The sequence below is a fragment of the Stegodyphus dumicola genome, chromosome X2 (genome assembly GCF_044657685.1).
Source record: "Stegodyphus dumicola isolate Sdum_Otavi_A_Nest chromosome X2, ASM4465768v1".
NCBI lineage: Eukaryota > Metazoa > Arthropoda > Arachnida > Araneae > Eresidae > Stegodyphus > Stegodyphus dumicola.
In genome coordinates, this window is record NC_140781.1 from 4,786,299 (window position 1) to 4,807,535 (window position 21,237).

The 21,237-nt window shown below is 33.4% G+C and overlaps 1 protein-coding gene and 1 long non-coding RNA gene across 5 annotated transcripts in view; one reads left to right on the forward strand and one right to left on the reverse strand.

The window, feature by feature from the left end:
- LOC146992674 (uncharacterized) overlaps window positions 1-10,220 on the reverse strand; it is a 236,318-nt gene extending 226,098 nt beyond the window's left edge. The window contains exon 1 of the long non-coding RNA XR_015038959.1: window positions 10,074-10,220. This is a non-coding gene — a long non-coding RNA (uncharacterized LOC146992674). The remainder of the gene's footprint in view (window positions 1-10,073) is intronic.
- LOC118198674 (1-phosphatidylinositol 4,5-bisphosphate phosphodiesterase epsilon-1-like) overlaps window positions 1-21,237 on the forward strand; it is a 482,557-nt gene that overhangs the window by 244,870 nt on the left and 216,450 nt on the right. For all 4 annotated transcript variants that reach the window (XM_085809195.1, XM_085809194.1, XM_085809193.1 and 1 more), the window contains 3 exons: window positions 10,111-10,431; window positions 13,410-13,469; window positions 14,545-14,700. In XM_085809195.1, coding sequence (XP_085665321.1) covers window positions 10,111-10,431; window positions 13,410-13,469; window positions 14,545-14,700 — 537 coding nt within the window. The remainder of the gene's footprint in view (window positions 1-10,110; window positions 10,432-13,409; window positions 13,470-14,544; window positions 14,701-21,237) is intronic.

Sequence of the window (21,237 nt, forward strand, 5' to 3'; positions counted from 1 at the left end):
AAATAATTTCGTTGAAATGCTAAAGTTGATGAATTCTCGCTATTTATTAGGTTACATTCTAACCACACTCATATTAAATGCTGGGTTAGACTGCAAGACGAATTATCATTCCATCTTTAACTTAAAATCAAATAACGCAAACGAAAACAAATCAGACATTTATTTTCACTTCAACTTGAGGTTACAAGAAACTAGAATTTTCAGCAGAGTTTGACACCCCCTTCAACTTAATTATTTACAAAGCAACTATTAATTAAAGACTTAGAACGCGGTTATTTACGCTCCTTTTAGCATAATAACAAATGATAGGTTAACTCTCTAATAATCAGAATAGCTCTCCGTTCGGTAGAATCAAACATTCTGATAACTCTTCTGATCTGAGTAGCCAAAACAATCTTATTTAATTTAAACTATTCCTTCGCTATTTAAACTTATTTTATTTGCATTTTTGGTGGAGTTGGTGGAAGGTAGAAGTGCAGGAAATATTTAACATAAAAAATGACTAACACGTCCTTTTTTATGATAAACCTGGTAGGCCCACGTCCTAATCATCATTATCATGTATGTCCAAAGTCAGCTTACATCAAAAACAAAAAAGCTTTTCGGTAAGCAGAAGTTAATTGCGGAAAAATTCATTGAAAGAAGCATAGAAGTATTATTTTACACAGTTTTTTTTAAGTGTTAGAGTTTTTGCAGATGTAATAATGGCTGTTTATAAAGACACTAAATTTCACATATTTAGTATTTATGACAGGCGACTCTTCAGCCATCGCACTGGCTCTAACACTGGCATTTGTCAAAATAGCTAAACATCTAGATCAGGGAAAATCCTGATTTTAAGTTTCTTATGAAAGAAACTTAAGTTTAAAGTCTAACTTGAAACATAGAAATATATTGCAGTAGCTTTCTCTTTATTAAAACAAGTTACACTGAAAACTGATTTTAAGTGAGTAGGCAGCGTGAAACTTCAGTTGTTGAGACTATGCTCGTTACTTGAATAAAAATGCGACCTTTGATACATGCTTCTTTGCAGTTTCCATTTTTTTATTTAAGCCAGCAGTGATGGGTTTCATGTTTGAACATTTAGTGCCATTTAAAACGTATAAACTAGCATTATTCCTTTGTTATATTTATCCAGACTGTCGAATGCTGTTTGGTAAAATAAATCTTATCAGCTATTTTACAATTATACTAGTTTTCAGATGAACATTTAAATATATGTTTTAGATCCTTCACTACTGTACAGGGAATGAAAGAAATAAAAATAAGACTTTATTGACTGCGTTTGTAATCCGAATGCAGTCTATTGGTCTCTCAGTCAAATGTTTTTTTTTTTTTTTTTTCTCTTTATCCTCCCGACAGTAGCCGCCGTGCCTTCCACTTGACTACTTTGAAGAAGAGATAAGGTTAAAGTGAACATGTGTCATAAGCATGGTTGTTGTAAACTCACCATGACTGTTTGCTGAATATAATGGGTTTTGCTTGCTGTGGTATCCATTCGTAAGCTTAACCAAATATGAAGTACATCTTATTTAAATAAATTAATCCCATTAAAAGAACATGAAATTGTTCAGTTTAAGATGTAGTTCGAGATAAACTGCGTTCAGTTGAATTTTCAATAGATACTACGGTATCTCTTTGGTTTCATTGGTTTGGTTCTCTTTGGTTCCTTCGAGAGGATTGTGGTGTTTCAAAATCGAGAAATAAATCGTATGTGATTTATTCGTACTACTTAACTAGGCCATATAGGGAAAGTGCATGAATAATGTTTTCGGGAAACAGAGTATAAAATCATAATATATATGGGCTGAATATACTCATAAGTATGTGGACCGATTTTCTCGTACCAAATAGAACGTATATAACAATTCAATATTCTATTTTAATGAATTGTCTTGAAAAGTAATTCTTATAATATTTCGTTCTAAACTGCGATGAATAATAAGAGTTTCGGGTGAAAAGTGGATATACAATATTGAATTATTCGTTAAGTTACACATAAGATCAATTTCCACATCACGTTAACTAACATAAGAAAGGGCTACTTTTTATTTGATTTGTGATTTATTTTCTTTAGATTTAATCACATGTTTTTAGCTAGAGAATAATAAGGATTAAAAGAATGATAAATATTTTCAACTTGTTTATAAGATATTTAGTATCGGCTTGCGTTCATAATTTCGAGAAATGAGCTTAAAATTCAAGATTTATTTCTGTTATTTAATATGTTCATGGTTTGCTAACGGCGGATGGTATAATGGTTCCTGCTGTTACTGACACTTAGCTAGGTACTCATTATTTATAACTGATCAGAACTAATTTTGGTAATACTATAGAGACATTAGGTTATTTCGAGGCCGGAGACTTGAAAAATGAGCAACGGCTTCGCCGGGAATCAAGCCGCGGACCTCTGGAATACGCGCCCGGCGTGCAGACCACCACACCACGAAGGCATGCCAAGAAGGCGGGAGAAATACCTTATAATACAAGTAACAATTAAACAGATAGTTTAATTAAAAGCTTTATTTTCAGATTGCGTAGCCGTCCGTTACTAGATTATTTAAATTTTACATTTTGAGCTTGCTACTTGAGTTTCTTGCCATAAATACTGTTCATTTTATTTAGTTTTAAATAAAGGTCTTTTGCACTCTTCTTATGTTTCAGTTGTTATTTTGACTCGTCGATTATTCGCTGCTAATGTATCTAAAGTTTGGTCACAGTTCCCAACAGTTAAGGACTTAAAGCTTTATAGTGAGCCCAAAGTGGGAACTAATGCTTGAGGTTGATTTGCATTTATGGTAATGAAGTGGGCTCAGAAAATGTCAGGCCGACCGAAATATGTCTTTTATCACTGTCTATTAATAACTTGAATTATAGCTTTAACTGCAGTTTCCATTGTAAGAAATTCCATCTGAGTTTACAATGGTTCAATTTCTCCCTATTCGTCAAACGTTTGAAAGTCTACGATTGATTTCGTTTACTTGGTTATCGAAAAGCATTCGAAGGCTATCTGCCTAAGGGTTGGGATGACTTCGTGGAGGACTTTCTAAGAGAATCTGGCTCGTATACACTCAAAGCCTACGAACTGTACTTCAAGGGCGAGGCGGTTGTTTCAGCAGACCTAATGCACAAAGATTCATTGGAAGAACATCAAGAAAATAATGCCTGAAACAATGATGTCTGAAAATGAAAGATACTATAATATTACCAGTGTCTTACTCCATATTTCGTATAACGCTGTCTGTACTATTTTTCACCACAAAGTTTGCCATTATGTGAGATATATAGTTCGGATTTTTTGCCTGTTACATGTAAATGTCCTCAGAACTGTACAGTTGGTTTCATTTACTGTTATTGATTCAATAGCCACAATTACTGCTAGACCATTAAGCGAATATGTACCTTAGTTTAATTTTATGTCAAGTCTGTATTTTAAAAAGATAATGTAAGGCATGACTTATATTTTCCCAATTCTTTTATTTTTAAGGCAAAAGAAATAATAAGAAAATATCAATATTTTGAATTTTCTTCTCAAGAAAGTAATACAAAATGTTCCGGATAATTTAAGATAATTAATGTTACTATAGATAGCAAAACTCTGATTTTTGGCAATACTGGGAAGCTCTTCTCCCCCGTAAAAATATCCCTAATATCGTAAGTTTTAGTAGTAATAACCATTATTCTGAAAACATAAGTGTAGTAAAAATTCAAGTATGAGTTTTTCTTTATTAACGTTTTTATCAAAACAAATAGCTTGCTAGACCAAGCTTGCCCAGGAAATGTTCCGCAGATGGCAATATTATTTTTTTACTATATCCCATTTTAACGGCAGTTTACACTACAAGAAATCTCATTTGAATTTAGATTGGTTCAGTTTCGCCATATTTCGTCAAAGTTTTCTAAAATTACTTGGAAGCCAAATCGGTCGTTCCAGCAGACAACACACCATCATTCCTGAAATGGCACCAAAAAGGTAAACAAGGTTGCATAGAAATGAAATATACCATATTATAACGACACCCTTCCACTATATTTGTTCCGTCTGTTCCATTTCGAGTTAGTAATTTTCCATTAAATGAGATAATAATTGGAATTTATATTTAAATTCCCTCATAACTGCACAGACGGTTTCACTTGATGTTAATGATGGAATAACCAGAATTACTGCTATACCGTTAAGCGAATATACAGCTTACTGTAATTTTCTGTCAACAAAGAGGTAAGGTTATATTTTCCCGAGGTTTCTTCTTTTCTTTTAAGATGAAACAAATAAAGAAAAGGTTTAATATTTTGAATTTTATTTTGAAAATTGTAATACAAACCTTTCCAGCCAATTTAAAATAGGTTAGAGGTCGCAAAACCCTGATTTTTTACTAATACTGGAAACCATATCATTCTCAAAAATTATACCTAATATCGTAAATATTGCTAATGATAAACGTTGTTTTGGAAATGTAACTGCTGTAAAAACTAAAATAAGAGTTTTTCTTCATTAATGTTTTTATCAAAAGAGAAATAAAAAATAAGTTATTAAAAAGTATCAATAATACCCGCTAATAGCTTAAGTTCTTTGGAAGTTATTGTAATCAAAAACTTTGAGTGGCCGGGTAAATAAAGTGGCTGAACACTGACAGTTCGAACATGGTTCCAACGAAGTTTTCCTTTCCACGTCGCCCATGAAAACATCCTTCCATTAAGCAATAATGCTCGTAAGCTTTGCCGTATTAAATTAAATAAACAAACAAACTAAAAACAATGATCTCTTTTTTAACAAAAAATGAAAGAAAATATTCTTGAGATAAGTAAAAATTTAGCTTTAAAGTTAGTATATCAACAGAATTTGAAGATAATTGGAAAAAGAAGTTTAATAAATTAAATTATCATTAATCCATTAATAATACATAAGAAAAATGATAGTTATTTTCATCTCACAACGAATGTAGACATGAAATACGAGTATAAAGTGAGATAGCTTCCAGTTTTTAAATTGTAACCGGTTAAAATTTAATGGCATTGGTATAGGTATTTTAAAAGAAGCAGCTTATAATTTAACATTTAAATATGTAAATGACTTAAATGCTCCAAACATTTCATCAAAAATATCAAGTCTTAAAAACTACGTTGTTGCAATAATTCTGGTCATTAAAGTAAATTAGACGTTTTAAGGATAATTCAGAATTACAGAGTAGTTTAAACATATGCGAATTCGAAAAATTGGGTTAATAATATGCCTAAAGTTGTCAGTTATTACTATTATTGAAATAAGCTTTAGCAAACTTAACTTAAAAAAACAAATGTGCAAAAATATTGCCTAGTTTTAAAAGAAAATTCACACACGGCTGGGCTGTTTTCTCTATAGAACATGACTGGCGATCGTCGTTAAAAGCGAGAAAAATTATACTATAAAAAAGCTTGTATATTAATAATATGAGTTTTAAATTATTTCAGTGTTATTTGTCATTTATCAAAACAATATTGTTTAATATTTTCGGTCTAAAATTATAAATTATAATTTTTTCTGAATTTATAAAGCTATGATTAACAATACTACTATAAGAATTAAAGAGCAAGTATGATGTAAGAATTGTGATGTTTTACTTAAATGCGATTACTTCTGCTACAGAAAAATGTACAAATATAGCTAATTTGATTGTGAATAGACGAATGCATTTACTTTTTTGCCTCAGGTAAAAAAATATCGAGGCATAGTCTAATAGTAGTAGCTAATTTGGAAGGTAAATGAAAGATCGTATACATGGTAAGAGACTACCAGTTTCTATTTTGCCAGCTCACGATTTCATTCACTTCGTTGTTCTTTAAACCATAGTTTATATACAGTAGTTTTAAAAACTCCTACTTCATTTTTTGAACTGTTTAATTTTTTTAAATCTGTAACAGTACAGATTACTTGATACTGTGTAGAATTCTGTTAACCACCAATATTTCTAAGATTTTTCTCATTCTGAATTGCTCTATATGACAAATGGTTTTGTATACGAAATAACGTAATATGATACTTAAGTATATTTAAAAAACCTACGTAGTTATTGCTCTTTTCAGTTTCCTTAGTGACTTTTTTGGTTACTAATTTACATTTCCGGTTTTCGTTTTCGAATTTAACCCTTTAAAGGGCTATTTTTTCCCTAGTAATTTTATAGTAAAATATTTTGGGGACTGAGATTGATTTATAAAAAGATATTCATTTATTTTTAGCTTATTACCTAAAATTAATCTGATTTTTAAGACCTTTTTTTATTTAATTTTTTTTTGGTGGGAAGTAAGTTTCCCACCACCCGCTGGGAGCTATTCAAAAGTGGGACATTTTACGTTTTGCGTTTCTTTCTATTTCGAATTACATGATATTCATAGTATATAATTTGCAAATACTAAAATCTACAAAAGAATTTATAAATTAGATATAGTTTGATTAAAATATTTAAAAATTTATATGCATTACTTTCCATGAAATTTCAGAAAACAGGAATCAACACACAGTGAGACATTGCAAGCTGTATAAACGTATCTTGTTCTCTTCTTATAGGTCGTCCTTTGCGTTTACGACTTGAAAATCCAGAAATCAGTTGTCTTGGGTCAGAAGTCAAAAATGTAACTGTTCTTGAGGTCCCGAATCTCTTCTACTTTCTTCCCAGAGAATAAAGTCATATAAATTTGTTTGCTCGACAACATATTCTAAAAATTTCCTCACTGAATATTTTGGGAAAAAAGTCTTTTTCTCTACTGGTTCGTTTTAGAGCAGGACTGATAATTCCTTCTCTATCCATATAAATAACATGGGAATCAAAGTGCCTGGTATCATCAGACCAGCCCTCGTCTTCATCATTTGCATTGTATTCTTCAGTGTCACTAGAATCATTTTAATCCTCTATAATTCTGGACATTGAATCAATTTTTTGGTTCATGTCGACTTCTTTGATTGCTTTATTTGTACCTCTACTAGTGCTTGGCTGTGGATCATCAACATTTCTATTTTCCTTGATTGAAAATTCTTCATCTCTTTGATCATTTGCATCTTTGTCTGAATCTTCAGGATCACTTTGGAGAGCAAAAAACAATTCAAGAGCCTCCTCTGCTGTCTATTTCTTCTGTTTTTTATACATTTCCATGGCAAGTGCAAAAATTAATTTGACTACAACAAATTAATGAGTTCCATTGGAGGTCAAATTCTAAAAACTGGCAAATATAATTCAAAATTTTTACCTACTATTAAAAATTGGCCATTAAGTTGAACTTCTGTGCTTAGCAATAACGCACAAGACGAAACAGCACCCCCATTTATGTGAACAAATTTGTCATTGGTATTTTTTTGTATTTTCTGAAGTTATTAACAGATGGCAGATCTGTTAATAACTTCAGAACAGATCATAGGTGGGAAAACAACTTTCCATCGGCATTTAAAAATTAATGAACTTGGTGTGAAATACACTTCCCACAGCCTTATAAAGGGTTAAGGTACAACCCCCCCCCAAAAAAAAAGAGAATGAAATGTGTCTTAAATTATGTAATACTCTTGGTATCAGGTGATTATAAAGTACATGTAAAACCATCTCATTAAACCAGTTACCTATTCGTTCCGAGAAAAATTATACCGGATGATTCAAAAGCGACAGAATATGTAAAAATTTAGTAGTTCAAAAAGTAGATATTTAGTAGCAAGATGCAGTTTTCATAGGAATACGTTAAAAGGTTGTAGAGGCATTCGGAATTTTTTGGAGGCTGGAGAGATGAAAAATGAGCAATCGCCTTCGCCGGGAATCGAACCACGTACCTCTGGATACCGACCCAGCGTGCAGAACCACTACACCACGCAGGCATGTTAAGAAAGTGGAAGAAATACCTTATACGGTGATGGAATGTTTTAAATAAAATAACTGCAGATCTAATTTCAAGAATAGTTACACATTCTCTGATGACAGGTGGTTTTTCAGCAGTGTCAAACGTTTGTACAGTGTCACAGCACAATTCGCAAAGCATCTAAGGTTACGATTGTTCAGAGTGACGGCTATCATTTATGAAATGGCCTTCAGACGTTACACGACACTCTGTGCAGCATCGAAAAGTATTCAGTTGTAATTCCCGTCAGGTGATGCAAATAACGACTTCTGCCTATCATGTGACGTAAAGTAACCTTCCATATCAAAAGGTAACAAGGAGTAAGTTTTATGCGGGAAAAAACAACTGAGGACAAAGTTATTGAATGGCAATCGCTGGACCTGTGAGGTGACGCTCCTTCCTGCATGAATGCTGCGCTATAGAGCTGTCTCTTAAAAGAGGAATAATGTTGTGTCTGAAAAGCGCCGCTCTGATTGGCATAGTGGTTAGCCAACCTAGTTGCCGTATCGATGGGCCCGAGTTCAAATCCCAGAGGAGATATAGCTATTGGTAAATTGTTAAGTGGACAGCGTCTGTATGGCATGAGGCACTCAAAATACTGGCAAACCGAATGTCCTGTTAAGTAATTTGGTACAGGTATAGGGTGAAACAAAGTCACCACCTGTGCCGTAGGTATATATTATAAGTGATTTGATGGCAGGGAGTACGGGAAAAGGGGAGGATGACCGTCAAATCGTTCTCCGGGATTCTGTCCATCAAATTTGGAGCGTAGCTGGACAGTTAATGTGGCACGATTATACCTGCACGTCCAACAATGAAATTCTGGATGCCGGTCCACTTGTACCTGTATCTCTTATAAGCGCTATATAACGCTCGTGTGTTCTGCGTTGTTTAGATGAAGCAGTTGCGTACATTTACGATTCCACTAATTGAAATGTACACCTTGTCTGTCCACAGGTCTTTTGACAGCCAGCGTGCATTTTCAATCTGCTGAAAAGCCGAATTTTCAAATTCATGACATATCTCGAAATCAGTTGCGTTCGTTATTGTGCTTGTTGGATTTTGTAAGAATATATCTTGAGGTTGATACCGAGAGATCATCATGCGGTCCTTTACGAAATGTCAGTTCTCTGGAACAGATGCACCACCTGTTGGTGAAAAATGCATTTATTTTGGTAAAAAAATGTCAATTTTTAAAAAACTCACGTCTTTCTGCGCATTCGGTGAAAATGTTTCATTGTGTCATTATCTATGCTTTCGCATTCTTGCTTTTTGCTTTTGGATCACCTGGTATATGCTATCAGATTAGAGAAAATATTTGCAAATCTAAAAACTAATTAACTTTTTGATGCGCTAAATTTTTTCTAACAACAACACTTTATCATTGTCTATTTAATTACATGGAAGACGCTATATTATCTTAATTACAGAAAGGTTCATAACAGGAAGGTTCTTCTTTTAATTGTTTTTGAAAATTTGACCGTAAAACGAGAATTAATAAATATCAGGGTACTTTTATTGAGAAAACGAAGAAATTGCTTTCATGGCATTAACATTTGTTTTAACTATGGGTTTCCACGTTTTAGAAAAATTCACATTTATCAAACGCTACACTTTCCATATCGTAATTTTATTGGAAAAAATAAGAGAAATACCAATAGTATTAAAAAAGAAAATGTTTTTAAGCAATTAAAAGTTAAAGAACCAGCAGTTAATTATCTTTTTTATATATATATATAATTTTTGTAGGATTTCAGAGAGTCAAATTTTAGAATATTAGAAAGAAGATTCAATTTTTAATGGGAATAAGCACTTAAATTATCAGTTTGTAGCATCCCTAATGAAAATTATTTCTGTTAAAATTATTGTTAATGCTACGGAGCAGAGGTATTTTGTGGTTGGAGTTGAAAGATAAATTTAGAGAAAAATGGGAGATAAATTCCGAGACTTCGATCAGAGTAACTTTTCCAAAACTGGAAACCTCAGCATTTAATTTCTTGCTAGAACAGGTAACTTCTACCATTTTGTTTGCTCTTTTCTGAGTTTGTGTTAGAAAAAAGGATAAACGTTTTAATTTATGCAGTTATTTCATTTCAGAAAAGTATAGTAAAAAGTTCTAACCACATCCAGGGAATTCCACGATATTTTAGGAATTGCTGTATATTAAATAAATGCTCCTATATTGAAAAAATATTACTGAACTAATAAACGTTGTTTCTTACTTTATCCTAACTCTGAAGTTTTGTGGTTGCTATGCAGGCTGAAGAACCTCGTCCACGATCATGCTCTGTTCCTCGGGTGACACTTGACAGTTCATCACTGACTAGGAGCGCCACTACAGAAGGTACTTATTGCCCGGTGGATTTTCCTTTACCAGACCTGATGTCTCGTGGCAGGACTGAAATCCCTGTAGAAGAAAAAGCCGCCTTTCAGCTACTATTGGAATGGGGCAAAGTTTGCCCACAAGACTTGCTACTGGATGTTGGAAGTGAGTTCGAGGAATTCCTAGCTGCTCTTTGTCCTCTTGGAGATCAGTATCGCAAGTGGGCCAGTGACATACGCAGTGTTTACGAGATTCAGGTTAGTTTTTTTTTTTTTTTTTTTTTTCTCTTCTCGTGATCTAAGCTGTTAGTTTTAAGACAAGTTCCTAAGACTGAGTTTTGAATAAAGAAATCATATTTAGTTACTTAAGTTTCGTATAGCCTTTCTTTATTAAAATATTGTTAAAAAGCATTTTTTAAATACGCAATCAATTCGTAATCTTCAGGCCAATGGCCTAAAAATATGCGGCAAACATTTATTTTTATGGTTAAACGATTTTAAATGACTTTAATTTAAACTTATAATGCCAATATTTTTCTGTTGATAAAATATTTTATTCATTAACTGTTAATTTGAAACAAAAATAGAGCTAATAAAAGAATATTTATAGTTACCAACTGCTACAATTTTTTTTGTTATATGTGGCAGCAATATCAAATTTGTTCAATAATGAAATCAATTCCTAATGGATTCTTAATGTTATTCGCATAATATTCCAAAATTATGCACGACCTCCAAGGCAAGCAGTAAGGAAGGGAAACAAAAAAAAAATCTCTCATGCTGTCCTCGACATAAAAAGCGACTGGGGAGATGGAGACCTAGTCACCGAAACCTGCTGGTGACGAAATATCATCGACCACATTTTAAATCGCCCGCCAATGTAAAGTCACTAAATTTGTCGAAGCAGGAAACATGAAAAATGTGCAATGCTTTCGCCGAGATTAGAACTATGGACATCCCAATTGCTAACCGAGCGTCTTTCCACTTACATCACGAAAGTATGCAGTAAGGAAGGAGAAAAATTCCTTTCAAATAAATTAGAACCTGGATATCCTTAATACGAAGTTGTTCCCTCTAAGACAGCTAATTTTTAAAGTTACGAAATAAAATTCAAAAACAGCAAACAAATTTTTCTTGACTATGAAGTTTCTGCATGTTATGTTTTCACACAGAAAAAATCTAATTCGATGACACCCAACAGCACATTATTTTAAGGCAATTACTATTTTAGTAAGTTTTAAATATGCTCATAGAAAATCTTCCTTCCTAAATGTTTTACTTCTGTTAAGGATGACCATGAAAGGTCTCATATGACCATATGGTGAAAATTTCAGAAGATTTTGGGTAGTTTTGAGTTGATATAACTAACACAACCTGAATGGTATTATGATGATTCCGCCAGTTAATTAAACGAAAGTCTATCGATAAATACACGTTACACTTTGCTTATATATACTGACTATTGAATTCTACGCACCAGAAAGTTTCTGGAATTATGGTACATTATGCAAACTATAATAATGAGACTTCTTTCACAATGAATTCTAACAAAACCAAAGACAAGGTCATACTTACTACATACTTATTGCCCACCAGCGGCCGAGCGGTAAAATCGCTGAACACTGGTAGTTCGGTCCGAGGTTCGAATCCCGCGAACGGGCTGGCTGCATGGGCGTTTTTGTGGTTTTCCCCATGTGTAACGTGTATACGAGCCAGTTTCCCTTAGAAAGTCCCCCACGAAGGCATCCCTCCTCTTAGGCAGATAGCCCTCGAGGCTTTGCCATAATCACACACACACACACACACTACATACTTATTTTCCCTCAGAAATATTCCCATTTAACAAGTTCCCTTGAAAAACCTTTTAGCAGAGTTCTACCCTTTTTTACGTCAAAAATAGCTAAGCATATATTCTTCCCGGGAAAGCATTTTTGTCGTATATCGTTTCCTGACGACAACAGCAATCTCGTTAGTAGAAATTCAGAGAATTAACTTCTAGAGTTTGAACAATGTATTTGTAAACTAAAACTGATTCGCATTTACGTTGAGCAGAATTAATAGTCATGTAATGTAGGTTTTTGAGTGGTAGACTCAGAATGATTGTCATAAAAATTCATTTGGTTTGAAGTAATTTGATTCAAATATAATTTCAGATATATGATTCCCTAGAAAGTTAATTACATACGTACAAATGTGTCGACGAGTAAAGGCAAACCAAAATTGCTGTTTTTGAACATGCTGATCGTATTTTTGTTGTTAAAACATCAATTGAAAGATTAGTTAATTAAAATTATGGATAGATTTTATTCTGCCGTTAATATTCTGTTGGTATTTTTGTTGCGATTAATCTCGCTTAACTGAAATTAGAGCAAGCTCGCGAAATTCATTAGAGCACCCCAGGGCGGGGGACGGTTCCAAGTGTCTCGCACCCCTCTTTCCCTACCACAACCTCTTGAGAGGACTTCCGGCTCGCCGCATATCTTGAGTGCCCCCATGCAGCGCAGACACTGTACATTTACAAAGATCCATGTCTCCTCCGGGATTCGAACAAGGGCCTTTTGGTACGGTAATCAGAGTCACTAATCACTAACCCGGCTGGGGGCGAATATTCTATTGTTGCTCATAGATTTAAGGTAAATGTCTGTGAAATATATTATACATTTGTCCCCAGGCGTAATTATTTGATACAGTAAAGTGTATTTCCTAGTATTTAACAACTTATAAACTTTAAAAAATATTTATTGGGCTTCGTCAAATGTAAATGGACCACAGTTTCCAAATGTAACAATGAAAAATATCAATGATTTACTTTATGAATTTGATTAATATACAAAATGCGTGGCTTTTATCAATGATTTTTTGCAAATACTGATTTTCTATACCAAGGAAATTATCTCTACTGTGTCTGCATCTTCAAGAAATTTTTTACAATTTAAACTTAAAATGACAAGCGCACATTTAGATTTAACACAACATTTTTTACACATTCACACTACAAAAATAATCACCATTTTATGCTTTTTTGTAGGTATTGAATTATTTACTAAAGTAGAGTACGAAAAATTATTTTCTGTATTTTTGCAAAACTTCTCTGAGATTGCCCAGTTGTGTTAAGTGTGTGTTTTCATGAACCATTTTTTCTTTCTACTGAGCATAGGTTAGTTGATTTGATTTTGTTTCTATATAAAAACTGAAATTTTCACACGAGAAACTTAAATTTGCTCTTTCTTCTGAAGGAAGATGAAACGAATGAAGAGGAAAAACAAGCTGAAGTCATACGCCGCGATTATGAAAAAGTAGGTATTGCCTTTTCTTTGTCCCCTTTGTACTTCTTTGTCCAAGATTTTTGAATGGTAAAACAAGTTACAAGAAACTTAAAAAAAAAAAAAAAAAAAAAAAAAAAAAAAAAAAAACCGCTAGTGAGATTTCTCCTATGTTTTAATAAGAAGAAAAATCTACGTGAGATAAATTCTGATGTAAAAAAAAGAAGAAAAAAAGATGTAAAACATAAAGAAAATTAAAAACAGAGGATAAATTTTTTTTATCCCTATTTGTTGCATTAAACAAACTCTTAACTGCTTACGTTTTGTAATCCTCGATGAAAAGGTAAGCGCAAGCGCATTGAGGTGATGAATTAGCCTGCACGAGGAAGCCATACATTTCTGAGCTCCTACGCGTTCGTATTACTAACGATCATTCGTACGAAAGATGTTTCATCCCTCCGAAAAAAAGGATGGGGGGAGGAGAAACAACGACGACATGATCTGATTGGACGACGGGAATAGATCTCCAAACAGCGTATGGGTCAGGCGATAATCGGAGTGATGGCGCCAAACTCCATCGCGAGTGAAAGCGTTGGCGGTATCTTATAAATATTGGCGCATTGCTTTTGATGAGAACAAACTGAGCGGTATGCTCCTTTGATTTGCTTACAATGGTAAGTTCTTAAGGGAAGCGAAGAACTAACGCGGCGGGAAGGGAGGATACCAAAAGAAATTAACGTTCATAGATTTTGATTTCTACGGCAAACTAAACATTGACATTTGACCCAGCTGACTTTTACAAAGGCTTTTTGTAGCTCTCTTCTCTTAATCAGTGATCGCCTTAAATGGGAAAGCGCTCGTCGCGTTTAAGAAGAGCGACTCTTTGTTCTCTAGTATGATGCCATAAAGAAGTGGTTGCCCTCCTCGAGAGAGTTAATTTAAGCGTTTTTCAGAGTCTTCACGTACTAAAACTTCGCGCGCGAACTTGGCGAGGCGATAATATTTAACCCGGATTTGTGCAATTTTTCTGACTTTTACGTTAAAAAAAAAAAAAAAAAAAAAAAAAAATATCATTTGAAAGTAGATTTATTAAAAACTGTTTTTTCAGTTGCAGCGACTAGTGGTGAGTGGCGATCTACCATGTTCCAAGGAAGAAGCTGCTCTTCTCGCTGGTATCCAGTTGAGAATCGAGGAGACTTGGCCTTCTGCCAGCAAAGAGACAGACAAGAGGATCAAACTTCGGCCGATATCCGAAGATACAAAGGTAAACAGTTTAGACATATGACCGCGATGTTTTCAAACCATTCCATAATGAATAGCCTGTTATTTGCTATCAAATAGATATTTCTTGTTGTTTATTTAATAAACGTAAAATTCAAGACACTCTTATTTTTCAATAAAAAGTTAGAAAAATAGGAGTAATTATTTCGTATCACCACGAGTTAACATCCTCGCGTTTTTTCAGGAAGCATAAAATTCAAGACCTCCTGTGCTTCAGTAAAATAACTGTTTTATCAGAGCAAATATATGCTGAAGATATATATATGCTGTCTCAAAGTTGGACTTTTTCGGCACTGAAACGAACTTTATCCCGAGAAATGAAACTCTCAAAAAAATATAATTAATTTCTTGTCCAAGTAAATATTCGTAGGGAAAAAAATATATTTGAAAATTAAAGGAGCCTGACAAGCTATTTGCTTTAAAAATATTGCAAAAAAATCTGAGTGCCTTTCCAAATTTTTGGTATTTGAGATAAAACCATGATTCCCGTTTAGTTAATTAAGAGTAGAAAACTTACTTAATTTAAAAACATAGTTTTTGAAGTCAAAGTTGTCTTTGATTAGGAAACTGCTAGCGAGAGTTTCCTCATCTGTAAAACTGGAGTGAAAAAGTAAGGAATATCGCATAGGTATTGGAAGTGTCAAAACATTCACTTCTATTTCAAGATGTCCTGCGTTTGAATACAAGGCAAACTGAATGCTTTATTTTGGCACTTATGTAGCTGTTTCTAATTAGTTTTGACTTTTTGACTAATTAGTTTGACTTAATTAACTAAACTTTGACTAGTTTAATTAGTTTGATATATTATCAGACTTTTAAGTTTGATAATAAATTCTTCCGTAACCCAACTCAGACTACTACGTTAAAATAGTTTTCCTTTTGACTTTCTTATTTTTAAGCTACGGAGAAGAATTAGACATGAGTTTTGCTGTTGAATGTAATTAGTTTAAATAAATTAACGTAAATGTAATTAGTTTAAATTAACGTAAAATATGTCTTTCCTTTTTCAAGGTAATCTTCGTAGTGAGAAAGATGTTAAAAATATTTAATATTTGCTATTAAATTTAGAACTGTTATATCAATTTATATTTATTAATTATAATATTTCTTTGTTTATATATAATATTTCTGAATTTTGAAGTATAAAGTAGTCCAAATACTTAAATTAATAAAGATTACTTTCATTTTAAAACTCCTCCTCTTATCCTAATGAAGTATCCTATTTGTGGTTTATTTCCTCGTTCACGAATATAGTATCTTTCAGGGTTCTTAATAATTCAAACAACTATCTACGTATTTACAAAACTAGCTCGCTAAAAATTCCAGCGAGTATTTTCTGCTGAAATTCATGTGGTACACTAGATATATTGAAGTTATAATGGAGTTCTAAAATATCTGTATTCATAGTCTAATCTGTAAATTATTTGGAACAGATTATGAATTTGCAAAATCTCAAATTCTCTAATATTGCTTGAACGAAAATCGTTCTGTAAGCATTTTATTTGAGTGCATATATTAACTGCAATAAAATCTTTTAATATATAATTGGATCAAATCAAAAACGAAGAAAGAGAATATGATTTAAACATGTTAATTTTTTCATTTATTCCTTGCAAACACGGAATGTTTTGGTTTGGTTTATTTGATTAGAACTGAGATTTTTTTTTATTAGAACCTCTTAACTGAGACTTGTTTTTAGGTCTTACCAGTTTTCTAAAATAATATGAACATTAAAAGGTACACGGATGCAAGTATCAAAATATCTTTTTGTAAAGGTACACCGAGTTCTCAATCTCCTCAAAGTTTAAAGTTTTAATTACATTGCACTTCACCTTCCTAGTACAGCTAAACTATAAAGAGATTACCGTATCTGACGGCATATAAGACGCACTTTTTTTTCTAAATTTGGTCTCAAAAAAGTTACCTGCGTCTTATATGTGAAGGACACAGGTTAACTTTCAATACTGAATGCTATTTTCAGCCCGGATAAAGATCTAGACACACATAACTTTTTCTACATCTATATGTGTGTGGCCTTCTAAATAAGAGTGCGTCTTATATGCCAGTGCGTCTTATATGCCGCCAAATACGGTAATAATCTCTCACCAATTACCACTTGTACAGCAGCTAACAAATGAGTGGCTTATGGGTTGCTGAATCGCTAAGTCTCAAAATCCCTTCAGGCTGCCGTTATAGTACTGGTTCCCTAAATAACAGCTCCCGTGATTTAAACCTAATATAATTTGCGATCTAATGAAGGTCGACAAAAAAGTAACTGGTTTATTAAATAAACTTTACAATATTTGCGAATCCTATTTCATTTGCATTACACTGCATGCATAATCAACAACGAAAGAAAAATCACCAATTAGGCTTAAAAGAATTGCAGAAGTTTCTAAATAACAAAACTTTACTTCGTTTCTAAATAAAAATTTATAATTCCGAAAATGATAACTGGGAAAAGTATGTCTAACAATATTGAAATAAAATGTTTCTGTCTCCCCCTCTCTATCTTTTTCTTCGCTTTTTATTTATTGAAACTTTAGTGTAAAATTATGCTGAATTTATTCCGTATTATAATTTAAACTTTATGACAGTTTTTTTTATTATTCGCTAAATATATTATTATTGATAAGATTTTATCTCTCGTTATCTAATATTTATATTTTGCAAAACATTATTACGAGTATGCTTTCCTCAAACAGAATTTATAAAACTGAGCTCTGAGTACAACAATTTTACACTTAATTCAAGTCAAGTTTCTGATAATATGAAGAAAATCTGATTTCTTTTCAATGCGTAGAAAAAAAAAGAAAAATTAAATTAAAAAAATGAATACCGTACTTTTAAATAAAAGCGAATTAATTTCATTATTTTTATGTTAGCTGTTAGCATTGAGAATAACTTGATATTATTACACTGCGTTTGATTTTAGACAAACTGATTTTAATATTTTTGTTTTCCAAAATGCTAATTTTCCCTTTTAGTGAATTGTAAGGTCTCCCGCTTTCCTAGCCTGCCTTCGTGCTGTAGTGGTTCTGCACGCTGGACCGGTATTTCAGAGGTGCGTGGTTCGATTCCCGGCGAAGGCGGTTGCTAATTTTTCATCTCTCTTGCTTCCAAAAAATTCTAATGTCTCTACAGTGGCGCCCGAACTAAAGGGGTTGTGGATGATGACTCTCCACATCCAGGATTTGGCGATTGAGTCCCCTAAAAACCCCAGTCGCCGTTTAAAAGGGGGAGTATGTAAGGTATTTCTCCCGCCTTCCTAGCGTGCCTTCGTGGAGTAGTGGTTCTGCACGCTGGGCCGGTATTCCAGAGGTCCGTGGTTCGATTCCCAGCGAAGATGATTGCTCATTTTTCATCTCTCCGGCTTTTCCAACTAACCGAATGTCTCTACAGAATGAGTTTGTTTCGTTTATTAGTTCAAATATAACCCATTAATTCTTATGTAAAAGTATGACTTTCCTGAAGCATAAAAGTCATATACAAAGCAGGGAAAATGTTATGATTACTTGCTTTATATGATGCTATGCCCACAGGCCTCCAAAATTTTTCCTAATCCAGCAAACGACTTATAAAAACTGAAAAGCGGTTTGTAGTATCTGGTAATAAAGCGTTAATGGATGATTCTTTAAACTATGTAACTGAGCCGTGGTAGATCGAATTTGCTGTTTTAGTATATCCCTGAAATTTTCGATTCCCTATACATGTATTCAAAATGACTAACCGATTTCAAACGGCTTTATTTAAAAAATTTTTAAACATGGAATGACAAATAATAAATGAAATGAAAGAAAATATGTCCCAATTTTGTTTTTGTTGTTGCGATAGGCTTTCCAGCTCTAAACTTAGTCGTTAGCTGCCTATCAAATTAGCAAATTTCATACAGTTTAACCCCCAGTTTAAATAATGTTTAACCCCCAGTTTAAACTGATGGCTAGGAGTACAGATAAAGAATGAAAGGCTAAACTCATATTAAGTGTGCTTTCAAAACATAGTTTAATGATCTCTTAGCTAATAGCAAGAGTTTCTTTGGAATCGACTTGTTGATTCGCATTCAGAGTTTGCTTGAGCTCGAGGCTTTACAGAAATCCAAAAACTGATAGGGAAAAACCTTTGAAACTATGAAAGGAGAACGAAAAGTTCTTTAAAATGATGAAAGGTAACACAAGGGATTGCTTAATAGATTATAACAAAGCAAAGGAGAGAATGAATGCATTCGGGAAGAACTTTATGATGAAAACTCCAGGAAGTTTCGCATTATACATAAGAACACCCATATAGCAAGCTCATTTTAAGCTCACGTACCCGAGACACCATAATAACTGTTCTTTTAGCAGAAGCATATCGCTTAGTATTTATTTGGGATGGTGAATTTCTGAAATAATGAATACTTCTAACATGAAAATCGCAAAATTGACTTTATTAAGAGAATAATTCATTTCTTAACATATGTTTATAAGGTATTTCTCCCACTTCCCTAGCGTGCCTCCGTGGTGTAACGGTAGCACGCTGAGCCGGTATTCCAGAGTTCCGTCGTTCGATTCCCGGCGAAGGCGGTTGCATATTTTTCATCTTCTCTGGCTTCCAATTAACCTAATGTCTCTACAAGTGGCGCCCGAACCGAACTAAAAGAGTTGTGGATGATGATTCTCCGCACCCAGGATTTGGCGACTAGGTCCCCTAAAACCCTAGTCGCCCTTTAAAAAGAGGAGTATATAAAGTATTTCTCCCACTTCCTTAGCGTGCCTTCGTGGTGTAACGGTAGCACGCTGGGCCGGTATTCCAGAGGTCCGTGGTTAAAATTAAATAATTATTAATTATTACTGTATTTGGTTGCTTTAAAAGCAGCAGCTTGTAGCTCAGTATTTACATTGTAATGCTTGTTAAAATACAGCATAAATCTCAACAGAAATAACTAGATTTAAAAAATTTATTATTTTAATAATTCCGAACGCTAATGCAATTACAGACTTCGCTATTCTAAAGACGTTGAAGAATTGATGATTTATTAAGTGGTTCATTTAATTCATGAATTTAGTTGAATCGAATTGAGAAGTGACGTTTTGAATGTCTTTAAGGTTGTCATTAATTGGTACTAGTGGAGACAAAATGTTCTACTAACATACAATAAAATGATAATATAAGATTTTCACTTGGCCGAAACAAACTCTCTTCTCTTTATAGAATGTGAATTAAGCAATGAATTTGATTTTGAAACTAGACCTTTGTCAACTAGACCATTACTATTTGTTCTTTGTTATGGTTTGAAAAATAAAAATAAGATAAATTGAGATCAGTACCAACTTTTGTTTATACCATTTCAAATGCTCATCCTCGGCTGAGTGAATAAGAGTGAACGCTGGTTGTGCGACCCTAACTCAGCTGTACCAGCGGCCAAATGGTTAATACCCTTGAATATCGGGAATTCGACCTGGGATCGAACCTCCAAGAAAGAGATGGCTGCATAGTTGGTTTTCGTGGTTTTCCTCATATGTAACGAGAATGCGAGTTAGTTTCCTTTATAAAGTCCTCCACGTAGGCACCCCTTCCCTACGACAGATAGCCCTAGTGCGCATTGCCATATCCAAATAACTTAATCGTCCTTGGCTCAAATGCCGGCGAAGGAGCTCAACTTTATGTGTGCATCTATAGCCTTTCTCGTATGGAACGCGAATGCGAACCAGTTTCCCTTAGAAAGTCCACCGTGAAGACACTCTTCCCCTTAAGCCGATAGTCCTAGTTTACTTTGTTATAATCTAATAAATCCAATATGCACCATTTGATGCATTTGATGTGGCGCGCCGTATTTTCATAGTTGTTTTCTTTGCATAATGATACGGTCATATTGTGTCAGCTATTTCGAGTAACTACTTCGTACTGGCTGAATTAATACTGTCGTAGATATTTCGGAATAAACCATGACTAATAACACAAGCCTATGATTTCCTGATGAAATTTTTTTCAATTTGAAATATTTAACGATTTAATATAAAAGTAAGACAAAAGTGATTAGGACGATGCTTTTGTTTTAATTTTTCAATTACAAAAGCGTTCTAATAGAAGAACATTCTTCTTTCTCACCTCATATTGTTTTATTTAATATCAATTTTAAATTACTGTATAGTAATAAAAGGTCCATTATCTAAAACAATGATATGACAAAGTAGCTGAAAATAAATGTAAGATGTTTTTCTTCTTCCAAATTCGAGAATATACAACGTATGACTTAATCATCCTCTTAATTTGTGATATCTTAATTTCTGTTACTTAACATTATACTTTGTATCCATTATAAACGCATGCGCTAAACTAATTTTCGAGTGACCATTTTATCATTTACTCTGCTGTTAATTTTTTCTTTAAATATTAATTATGATTTTTCCCATTAACATTGCTAAAAAAGGAATTAACAACAGAAAAAAGAAGCAAATTTTTCCACTCAAGCAAATTAATGCAATGACTAAAAACGCGTGATTTTTTAATTAAACTAAACACGAATTTAGCATTGTGCACA